The sequence below is a fragment of the Rhinolophus sinicus genome, chromosome 17 (assembly GCF_057876585.1).
Source record: "Rhinolophus sinicus isolate RSI-liver-muscle chromosome 17, RSI-T2T, whole genome shotgun sequence".
NCBI classification, from domain to species: domain Eukaryota; kingdom Metazoa; phylum Chordata; class Mammalia; order Chiroptera; family Rhinolophidae; genus Rhinolophus; species Rhinolophus sinicus.
The window spans coordinates 403,329-414,753 of NC_142517.1; the positions used below are offsets into that span (position 1 = coordinate 403,329).

An 11,425-nucleotide genomic window follows, 5' to 3' on the forward strand; every position below is an offset into this window, starting at 1 on the left:
TCAGTTGACTGCTGTCGTATTCTCCACTGACTTCCCCTGGAAGTAATGTGTTTCCCCAAAAATAAGACCTAGCCGGGCCATCAGCTCTAATGCTTCTTTTGGAGCAAAAATTAATATAAGACCCGGTTTTATTTTCATATGATATGATATAAAAAACCGGGTATGATGTAATATAATATAATACAATATAATAGTATAGTATAGTATGATGTAATATATAGTACCAGGCTTTATGTAATACAAGACCGGGTCTTATATTAATTTTTGCTCCAAAAGACGCATTAGAGTTGATGGTCCAGCTAGGTCTTATTTTCGGGGAAACACGGTAGGTGTATGCTTTTCACTACATAACAAATTCCCCAGACTTAGCAGCTTCAGAGAACAAGCGTTTCTCATGTCCAGGTGTCTGTGGGTCAGCAGTCTAGGTGTGGCTTAGCGGGGTCCTCAAGCGCAGCGTTTCTCATGAGGTGGAATTTGAGCATTCCTTGCCTTCCGGTTTGGCTCCACTGTCACCTAGCATTCAACATCACTGCTGGGACTCTTTCGGCTCCTTTCTCTGTGGCCTGGCTTTGTCTCCCTTGGAAGGCTGCTCTCTGTCCCAGGGTTCTGGAAATCCGCTTTGTGTGCTTGGTGCCAGCTCCCCGCACTCATCGTGCTGGCCGCGGCGGGCCCTTGCAGGCTGGAGACTTGTTTGCTTCTGGGACGTTTTAGCATCTTCGCAACACGTGCTTTGCTTCTCTTTTTTCTGTTCTGTCTCGAACCCCTATTACACAGATGTCGGGTCTCATCAGTGACCCTGTGAGTTTCTCACCCTTCCTATACTGTTTTCTATCTTATTTTTTATATTGTATTCTGGGCCATTTCTCTGACTTTGTGTCCCAAATGTTCTGTTGAATTTTTTATTCCACACATGTGATTCATTTTTCTTGTTCTATCCTTGACTTCTTCATGTCATCTTGTGACTGTTTGTGGAGGCATCATCTTATCTCTCTGAGGAAATCAGGAGTTTTGAGACCTTTCTAAGTTTTCTTATGTTCTGTGCATCATCAATTTCTTGTTCTCTGTTCTGGTCTCTCTTATGTTGGAGGCTCTCCTCGGACACCTTACCTGAGGCTGTCTGCCACACCTGAGTGCGGCCCTGAAGGGCTGGCCACAAGCTGTGTGTTTGGGCTGGAGTGCAGGGTAACTGAATGGCAAGCTATCCTTTCTGGGGGGACCTCCGCATGTCAGTATCTGGGGTTCTGTGCCCTGGGCCCAGTGCCCTCCACCGTGCTCACGGATGCCCTTGCGTCTGGTTCTTCTCAGGATGGGGCTGGCCCCTGCCTAGGAGACAGGTTGCATTCAGAGACTGCCTGCAGGTGGGTGGATGACCTGTAAGGCCATTGCTCTGTGTGACTTGTCCCTCTGGGCCCTGAGCCTAGTTTCTGGATCTTGGTGCCATGAGGCCTGGGTGCTCTGGACCTTTGCAGCCTCAGCCAGCCTGGTTCCTTCTGCACCACTTTTGCATCCCCTCAGGTGTGGCTTCCTCTGCATCCCCAAGCCAGTGATTGTGCCGTCTCCACACTGCTTTCTAGAAACAGGCTGGAATCCCTGCTGGCTTGCTGTGCTTTCCTGTCACTGTGGGACCTGTTTTTGTAACTGTTCAGGGGTAACTGTTAAGACTAAAGGCTCACCCCCAAACACAACTCTAGTGGGAGGCTGAATTTCTGGCGTTGGTTCCTGGCTCATGAGGGGCTGGCCCAGAGCATGGTGGGGTTTGGCTGCGCTGCCTCTGGGGCTGGCGCTGCCTCTTGGGCTGACGTTCCCTGCTGATTTGTTCCTGGTGCGTCCATCCTGACAGTCTGGGTACCCTTCCAGGTGGCCCACGGTGCTCTCAGCGATGCGGGTCTGGACGCCGTGGAGATGCAGAAGGAGCTCCTGGGCACCAGTGGGCTCGTGCTGCTGCTGGCCCCCCGAGCGAGGAGCAAGGACACGGCGGAGGAGGACACGTACTGGCTGTCGGCGCTGCTGCAGCTCAAGCAGCTCCTGCAGGCCAAGCCCCTGTGGCCTGCGCTGCCGCTTGCGGTTCTCGCACCTGGCCAGGGCGGGGTCGCCGTGCAGCAGGAAGTGGAGGATGGTGGGTGAAGGCTTGGGCCTGGGTCTGAGCAGACTGGCTGCGCGGGGTCGGGAGCAGAGACGGGACAGGTGACCTCCCTCTGTTTCTTTCCAAGGTCTGATGCTCCAGGACTTGGTTTCAGCCAAGCTGATTTCAGATTATACTGTCGTGCAGATTCCCAACTTAGTTAACGACTTACAAGGCACAGACAAGGTAAGGAACCAAGGCTTAGGGGTCACCGACAGTGAGGGGACAGGGCTTAGGGGGCACGGACGGTGAGGGGCCAGGGCTTAGGGGGCACAGATGGTGAGGGACCAGGGCTTAGGGGGCACCGACGGTGAGGGACCAGGCCTTAGGGGGCACAGACGCTGAGGGCCCAGGGCTTAGGGGGCACCGATGGTGAGGGGCCAGGGTTTAGGGGGCACAGACGGTGAGAGGCCAGGGTTTAGGTAGCACAGATGGTGATGGGGCCAGGGCTTAGGGGGCACAGAGGTGAGGGTCCAGTGCTTCGCGGGCACCAACAGTGAGGAGCCAACCTGAGACTTCGCTTTTGCCCCCATTTGCTCTGTCTTGAACTTAGTGTGTGTTCCTGCTTGTGTGTTAACTTTATTTTTGAAAGGTAACCCACAAATATAAACAGAAATCAAAATAAAGAGTAAATTTGCCTATAGCCCTGCTAGCTACAACAAATCAAATTGTTCTTATCATTTTTGTAGAGGTTTTATCGTTACAGATTTAAAATGTGACTGTTCATGTGTCACATCTGGAGGTCAGACTTATAAGTTATTTTTGTAGAGTGTTGTCCTTGGAACAGATGAAGAAATCACGTTATCAGAAGTTTCCTTAAAAAAGGATGTGGGTGCTGACAATTACGTTTAGGGCAAGGAATGCCGGGAATTAAGACAAAACCGTAGGTGGAAAGATAGCTACAGGACATGAGAGTCCGCGCATGCGGGAGGGTGTTGTTCCTTCCCAGAGCTGGACCATGCCGTGTCCCTGTCTGCACTTTGGGTCAGGTTGGGCCTCGGAGCCCCTCTCCTGGGGTCCCCTTGGCCCTAGTAGGCCACATTCCACTGCAGCAGGTGGCTCTGGTGGCAGCTGTGGGCGGGGCACCTTCAGGTGGCACCTTCTGAGCAGCAGCTCGACTTGTCTGACCAAGTCTTCCCCTGCAGGTTTCGCAGGCCGTGCAGTGGCTGGTCTCCCGCTGCCCCTGTACCCCTGACCTTTGCTGCCAGACCATCATCCAGTACGTGGAAGATGGGGTTGCCCGTGAGTTTAGTGGCCGGTTTTTCCGTGACCGAAGAGAGAGGCGGCTGGGGGGCCTGGCCTCGCAGGAGCCTGGTGCCATCATCGAGCTATTCAACAGCGTGCTGCACTTCCTGGCCTCTGTGGTGTCCTCCGAGCAGCTCTGCGGCCTGTCCTGGCCCGTCACCGAGTTTGCTGAGGCAGGAGGCAGCTGGCTGCTTCCTCACCTGCACTGGAACGCCCCAGAGCACCTGGCCTGGCTGAAGCAGGCTGTGCTGGGCTTCCAGCTCCCACAGATGGACCTGCCACCTGCGGGGGGTGCGTGCTCATGATGAGGGCGGGGGTCCTAATCCCTTCCTTACTGTACTGACAGCTCGGCAGGCGTCGTGCACTGGCCTGAGGGTCTTCCGTCTGTCACTCTGTGCCCCGTCCTCGTACTGCACCTGCCATTGATCTTAGGAGGCAGAATGAGCCAGGTTTTGTGGAGTGACAGCTGTTGGCCCTTCACCACCGACAGCAGCCCAGTGTCCACACAGCCCCAGAGGAAGGTGGTGTGCAGTTCTGGGACAGTCTGACCCCAAGGCCTAGAGTTTCTGAATGGACAGCAGGTCCTCTCCTGCTTGCAGCCCCGGGGTGAGGACTGGGCAGTCCTGTCCCCACGCTGCTGGCTCTCTGGGGCCACAGCACGTTGGTCAGAGAAACTCTGCTGTGGCTCGGCTGTGCCACCTAAGCCTCTGGACTGTTCTGGTACAGACTCCTGGGCCCGGGGCTGGCTGCAGAGGCCGCCCCTTCCCTCACTGACTCAAGGAGGAGGGAAGCAAGCTGTTGGCTGCTCGTGTGGCACAGCACGCGGCCCGGGCAGGGCCACTCCTGTGGGTGCAGAGAAAGAGGCCTCAGGCACCCTTCTGAGTTTCTGAACCCACACGCATCACTGAGGGAGCCCAGAGGGAAGCAGCGTGCACCGTCTGAGCAGGCTCGTCGGGCTCCCCAGGGGAGCCGAGAGCTCATGTCTGACCTCCCCCGGGTGCTGGGCCTGTATAGTCGGAGCCCCAAGGGGACCTTCGTTGTGAGTTAGGTCTGGGGAGACTGTGTCCCCTTACCAGGACATGGGGACGGAGGTGCTCCTTCCTAAGCAGCTGTGGTTCCATTCACTCGGGTTCCAGAGCAGACTTCTCAGCTCCACGGTCACCTTCTAGGTTAATACAGAGTGAAGACCGTTTTGTGGACATGTCTACCTGTCCTTTGGCCAAGTCTTGCGGCTCACGAGGTGCTTTCTCTCCAGCTCCCTGGCTTCCCGTGTGCTCCATGGTCACCCAGTACGCCTCCCAGATCCCCAGCTGCCGCCAGACGCAACCCGTCCTCCAGTGCCAGGTGCAGAATCTGCTCGGAAGAGCCTACAGCAGGTGGAAGAGCAAGCGCCCCTTCCCGGGCCAGGGGGCGGGGCCCTCGGTCGCTGAGATTCCATGGGACGACATCATCGCCTTGTGCGTCCACCACAAGCTGAGGGACTGGACACCCCCCAGGCTCCCCATCGCGTCAGGTAGTTAATGCTTGGTGCTGCTGTGGGGCTGCCTCCCCGGGAGACTCCACTCGTGCAGTTCAGCAACGAGACATGTTTACTCGGGTTTGTTCTTCTCCTGTGGGTCACCGTCCTCCCTTTCCTTAGCACTCCCTTTTCAAGCCAGTGACTTCCAGTGACTTGTACACACGGGGGAGAGCTAAGACTATCTAAGAGAGTCTGTACTCCCCCCGGGCTGGCTCTAAGTTAGAATTCGGCGGCTCTGGGCAACCTGCTGCCATTGCAGTCTGGAGTCTGGGCATGAGGTTGTGGACCTGGCAGGGCGCACAGGTGCCGGCAGCGCATTTGGCTCAAATGGGAGTGACATATTGTGTGACTTCAGTCCGAAGGGCTTGTCCTTCAATCAGGGAGTTTAAGTAAATGTCAAGTGGTCACCTGTTGCTTTTGTGATATTAGTTTCTCTTCTTTTTTTTTTTTTTGTATTGTTTTCTCAGAGGCACTGAGTAAAGATGGCCAGATATGTGTATATTTTTTTAAAAAACATTTGAAAAACTACGATGTTCCTTTGTCGTGGGAACAAGCCAGAATGCAGACGCAAAAGGAGCTCCAGCTGAGTCAGGAGTGGTAAGAACTGTGTTGAGTGTGTGTTTCTGTCATCCCCATACCCACCCACTAGAACAGACCGTGTTCTTCTCCAAAGTACAGATTCCTGTCCTGTGCTCAGAACCCTGCCGACTGTGGGCCGGTTCTGACAAATATGCAAGAACCAGCTCATTCACACGCAGTACAAACCTGTTGAGCAGAGAATAGCAGGCATGTCCCTTCATTCATCAGATGACCTTGACCCTAAAATCATAACATAACCAGAGAGTACAGAGACAGAAAGCTGACGTCTCCTCTCACTGACAAACCTGGTTCAAAAATGCTAAATAAAATGTGACAACAAGCAGTCTTGAGTACCTAAGAAAATTCACATGTAAGCTTTATCCCAGGTGTCACTGCAGACAGCAGACACCTGTGTGTAATCGGGGCCGTGACAAAAATACGGGATCATTTAGCAGGGTTTGCAGTGCTGATCTTAAAATTTATACCCATTCTTCATCAAATTTCTTAACCAAACTTAGGTAAAAACACTACCGTAGCTTGGTGAGGCTGCCTACCATAAACCTAGCAAATAAAAAATTGTGCTTCTTGGTGAAACACTGAAGTCAGAACCAGGCTGAGCTGCCCCTGATGTCCTACTGTTTACTGTTGTCCTGGAAACCCCGCCCAGTGCAGGGACACAGACACAGCTGCATCAGTATCGAAAGGAAGGAGAAACCGTCATTTCTAGACAGTAAGACTCTCAGTTCAGGAAAATCAGCAGAGTTCAGGAAGGTGATCAGACAGATCCAACTACAAGGTACAGGAGCTGTCAATTCCCAGGACCAGGACAGGAGCCAGCCCTGTCGGACACTCGAGGGCGCTGAGGTGCAAAGGAAGCCTAACCCATGAGGGCCAGCCGCCGTGTTGATGGGAGGACGCAGTGCTCTAACGATGCCAGTTCTCAGACTGTACAGTCAGGGCGTTTCTAATAAAAACCAACAGGATTTCCCCGGTGGTTCGACAGTTCTAAAACTCATCAGGATGAGAAAGAGGTGTAGCACCAGCTGAGAGCATTTTGACTAAAGAATGAGGGAGTCTCTGGCTGTCAGTGTAACATAATAGGAAAGCTCCAATGGGCGAATGGACCAGAATAGAATGTCCAGCACAGAACATCTTTGTGTGACACAAAGATGGTGCTGAATGAGAGAGATGAGTGTAGAGGGCAGACCTGCATCTGTTTAGAAGAAACATCAGCTCCCATCTCCCACTGTCTGCAAACATTAGTTCCAGATGGACTTAACAGCTAAATAGAAACAAGACCTTGCTAACAGTAGGGGCGATACAGAAGCTGTTGACAACCCTGGCCCGGGAACAGGGAAGCCCCCGGAGGCCTCGGCCCTCAGCCCTGCACCCACATGCTCCTGGTGGACAAGAGCCCTTTCTCCCATTTCCTGACCATAAGCATTTCAAAACGTACTTCCAGCTTGGGGATGAAGCTTTCGCTTCCTGCCAGCAAGTTTCCCACTCCGTCGTCACTTCACGGGCACCACAGAGTGAAGAGTTGGGAGCGAGGCCCAGAGGAGCGGGTGCCCAGCACGGAGCAGCTGATGTGCGGGGCCTCTTCCCAGGAGCTCCTGGCCCAGCGTCTGTCCAGCCATCTGCTGCTGGAGCGAGAGGACAGCAAAAGGTGAAGTCTGTTCCTTCGGCTCATGGTGTGCGGTCGGCCGCTGATGCTGGAAAGCCGGTCTCCTGGCGTTTCTCCCTATCGTGGCTGTTCCCCTCTCCACTCACCACCCCTTACTGCATCCTCAAACCAGTGATTCTCCCTGCTCCAGTCTTTTCCAGCCTTTCCTGCAGCCCCTCTGCCGCCATGTCTGCTCCGCTTAGGATCACTGCGGTCTGCACACAGCTGCCTGACCAGGAACCCCGTCCCCAGCTGCGGCCACACCTGTGCCTCTTAGTCCCTCTCCTGCCCTGCTGGCCACCCCCCAGCCCCGGCTGCCCCTGCTGGTTCTTCCTCTTCTCCCAATTCCCCCTCATTCTGGACTTTTCCTCTGATATCTGCACCCAATCCCCACTCCCCAGTGATTTCATCCAATTTTATGGATTTTTAAATGACACCAATATTCGGACATCCCTAGTATGTACGTCAAACCTTGGGTTCTTTGGCCTCCAGACGTGAACAGCCCGCTGCTTCCTTGCCACTTATCTCAAAGCGAACATCCCAGCCCCATCCCCAACTGTCCCCCAGCGGTCCTCTCAGCTGAAGGTGGCCCAGGCCCGGTGCCTGGGAATCTTCCCCCCAGATCCATTCCATCCACAGACCCTCTGGGCTCGAATCAGAATGTGTCCAGAATTGGGCCATTTCTGCAGCAGGCCACAGGCAGCTCTGCAGACTCAGGCCTCTAAGTGGGAAGCACCGGCCCTGTGACTCCTTTGCTCATACCCTTCTGGTGGCTTCCTCCCTACCCTGAGTCTAAGGCCCTACGTGACCCCATCTGCATTCTGACCTCTGCTCTTTCCTCCAACAGCCGGGCCTCTGCGTTAGCAGCTCCTTCGGCCCGGGGCTCCGCAGCGCCCCTCCTAACCGCCCCTTCTCCCCAGGCTCAGGCTCCCCTTGCACTCACTCCACTGCGCTCAGCCAGGCCCTCCGTGCCCGTCTCTGCTGTGTCCTCCTCCTCTGACCACGTTACCCTTGTCCACTCCCTCGCTGAGGCCCGGCCGTGTCTGTCCTTGCGCTGCAGTGCCTCTGTGCCCGGGCTGGTGCCTGGTGTGTGGGGAGGATTTCAGAATCTGCCAGAAGAGGGAATGCACGAGTCCTGGTTTCTAAAAGCGGACCTTCCTAGGTCTGCCCCATTTAAGCAGTTTGGATCAGATTGTTTCTCTTGAAAAGACAATTGTGTGGAGTGTACGGCTCTCAGGTGTGTGAGGTGGCAGCGGGATACTATTTGGAATTAATGTTAAACTGTAAGCAGCAATCCAAACATCTGGGGGATCTAACGTGAGATAAGAACTCACTCGCCACTAAAAGCCAGAGAAATGAAGCAAAGGAGAGAATGACAGTGTGAAGTGTTCAGGTCAGAGCAGTTGTTTCGGGTAAGTGCCACCTTCCACGGGAAGTGGAAGTTAGGTTTAAGACCAGAGAAGACACTGCACTTCTGCTCCTCAGCTGATGGCGTAGCTCATTCTCTCCTTAGTGGAAAGCGAAGCTTGAAACAGTTCCCAGCATCTCCGGGGAGACGTGACTGACGGGTTCTGACGCTCCGGTGTTTCAGGTTTGACCGTCAGCTTCAGGAGTGCTTGTCTGAAGACACGGGAGCGCGTGCAGACGCACCTTCCCTCCCCGTCTACCTCCCTCAGACTCTGCTGTCCATGCCCCAGACTCTCGCACCTGTGCAGAAGACCGCTGCAGCTCCCATCCTGCAGGTGAGGGCATCTGATTGCAGGTAAAGACAGTGGCTGGGGAAGGGGACATCCTCATTCATCGTGTGATGTTAACATGACCAAGAAATTAATAGCTTAAAGTAGATGTTCTCTTAGACTTAATCTGTCAGTGTTACAGAGGCCCAGCTTCTGAGATTCTGCTTATAGAATGAAGGAAGAATGGGACTGAAACGAGTGTAACTTACCTCGTTGCCGTGCTCACGTGCCTGGGGCTGGAGGTGGGTAGCAGGTGATGGCCGTGCCTGCTGCTTACGGAGCCATGGCACCACCACACCCCCCTTTCTGGGGTTCCTGTTCCCTGAGGAGGGTAAGCTCCCCCAGGTGGGTCCAGCTGGTGTGTGGAGAGGTGCTTTTCAGACCCGACTTGCTCCAAAGTTCAGGGTCTTTCTACCTCACCATCCTTCCTTCAGTGGTAAAAGAAGCCGAACCAGAGTTTCAATCACAGATATTTAATGCTGGGCTGGCGTTAGGAAGCCCTTCAATACAGGAAAAGAGCAAATTCAGATGGCATAGTGTTTCCATTTATCAGTTTGGCAGATGCCTTAAAAATGTTTGTATCCTTTCATTTAACAATTCTATCCTGAAGAAATTACTGTATGTGACAAAAATTAATGCATTTTTATTCACTGTCACATTAGTTATGCTGCATAAAAGTGGAAACAAGCTGCATATCCAAAGATGGGAGTCTGGTTAAGCAGTTACAGTAGATGCGATGGAATTGCTCATAGCCTGTGGCAGTGATACTGTATACAAATGACTGGCACTGGAAGTTGTCACGATAGAAGCAGAGGAGAAATATCCCATGTGCGGATTTGGATGGCCCCAGCTGTGTGTGCTGGAAGAGGCTGGAAGGGCATCTCAGAGATGCCAGGAGGGGCTCTGGCGGGCCCAGCACGCCCCAGATGAGATTTTTCACATGAGCCAACCTGGCGCCTTCAGAGAGAATGTATCTTGGTTTGTGGACACCCCCAAGCTATTTTTAGTTTCTTTTTCACTCATAGAATGAAAGGAGAAGGGACCAAGTGCAGTTGTCAGAGGCAACAGGCACATCTCTGAGTGAACGGCTGCGGCACCTGGAAAGGCTGATCCAGACGTCCAGGGAAGAGGAGGTGGCCTCTGAGCTCCATCTCTCGGTGCTGCTGGACATGGTGGACCTCTGAGCTGCAGGCCCGACAGGACTGTTATTCTGGACGCTTGGTGCACTGTTGGCAATGTGACTACTAGTCATGCAAATAACCATTTCACTGTCTAACGAGGTCTGGCTGGCTGTCTCCTCCTACGTATGTCTCTGAGTATCTGCTTTCATGATCTCCTCAGAAGCTCTGAGGAAGTTTGCAGCTTGCATTGCTTGTGTAACAAGTTGTCATTCGTTGTCCTGGCGAGGTTGCAGTCCCAGATGTGCCAGAGATCAGTACTGCAGGGACGTCTGAGGCCCAGGGGCCCTGCCCAGCAGGCCCAGCAAAGCTCACACATGGGAGCCCACACTGAGCACAGCTATGCGAGTGGGCACGTCTGTGCCCAGACTGGAAGTGAAGGACGAGGGCACAGGGTGGGGTGAGAGCACAACTCCTGGAGAGGAGTGAGTGCGGGGTTGAGGCGTGAGGGAAAGTACCTGAGGACGTGATGAAATCCCGCAGGTGCCAAGTGAGGGGACAGGCCAGCCTGGGAGACCCTTGCTGCCTTATTTTGAATGCTGTGGGAATCAGCTGTCAGAGGATATTAGGTAGAGAAGTGACTTGGTCACATTTCCTTTTAAAAATGGCGTATGGTGAAGGCCAGCGATGCGAAGCAGGGGTCATAAAGCGGGCGCTGCAACCGTCTAGGTGAAGGGGGAGGGGACAGTCCCGAATTTGCTAAAGCCACATACAGAAAGAGGTGCTCAGACGGGGGTTGCTGAGTATGGCTGTACCAGGCTGGCGCTCAGCACCTCCCTGCTGTAACCCTCCGTCCCCTAGTCTCTGCGAGAACACTGTGTTATGCCTCATTCTCTTCAGACCTCCAACAGGAACAGAACTTCCTCAGCCACCGCCATCCCCGCCAAATCCACCAGCCCGTCCCCACCTCCCAGAACAAACACCTTCAACTCTTCTCTGGTTTTCTTCAGTGATCAACTCTGTGCTGATCAATAAAGACTTTCAAACAGTGGTATTGCATAATTATCTGTTGATTTCACAGGAGATGCCGAGTTAGCGCTCAGCAACGTGTATCGCCTACACTTACATGGCTCCATTTCCTCTCCTACTAGTCTCCCAAATGTTCAATGTTGCATTCAGAGCTCAGCACAACTACGAGCCCAGTGTTGGCTTATGGTTACATCCCTCCTTGGTGCAACTTTGTTTTCCTGGAGTCATTTGCCTTGTTCCTTTCTTTGCTTGGTTTCTGTGTTTCTCTCACTACACCTGGAACTGTCTGCATCAGTAATGCGCTAGCTCTGCTTTCTCTTGGAGATGACCTTCTGTAAAGCCCCACCTTTCCCACGGCTTGGTCGTTTCCTAGATTCCCAGCCCTCTCTCCCTTTTCTTTGGTTTGCTTCCTCA

At 53.5% G+C, this 11,425-nt stretch overlaps 1 protein-coding gene across 6 annotated transcripts in view; it reads left to right on the forward strand.

Annotated features, from left to right (window-relative positions):
• Window positions 1-11,033, forward strand: part of MCM3AP (minichromosome maintenance complex component 3 associated protein) — a 41,141-nt gene extending 30,108 nt beyond the window's left edge. For all 6 annotated transcript variants that reach the window (XM_088794260.1, XM_074320557.2, XM_074320709.2 and 3 more), the window contains exons 22-29: window positions 1,858-2,116; window positions 2,211-2,308; window positions 3,268-3,658; window positions 4,623-4,880; window positions 5,354-5,483; window positions 6,928-7,131; window positions 8,720-8,870; window positions 9,890-11,033. In XM_088794260.1, coding sequence (XP_088650386.1) covers window positions 1,858-2,116; window positions 2,211-2,308; window positions 3,268-3,658; window positions 4,623-4,880; window positions 5,354-5,483; window positions 6,928-7,131; window positions 8,720-8,870; window positions 9,890-10,048 — 1,650 coding nt within the window. In that variant the 3' untranslated portion in view covers window positions 10,049-11,033. The remainder of the gene's footprint in view (window positions 1-1,857; window positions 2,117-2,210; window positions 2,309-3,267; window positions 3,659-4,622; window positions 4,881-5,353; window positions 5,484-6,927; window positions 7,132-8,719; window positions 8,871-9,889) is intronic.
• Window positions 11,034-11,425: the final 392 nt, after the last annotated feature.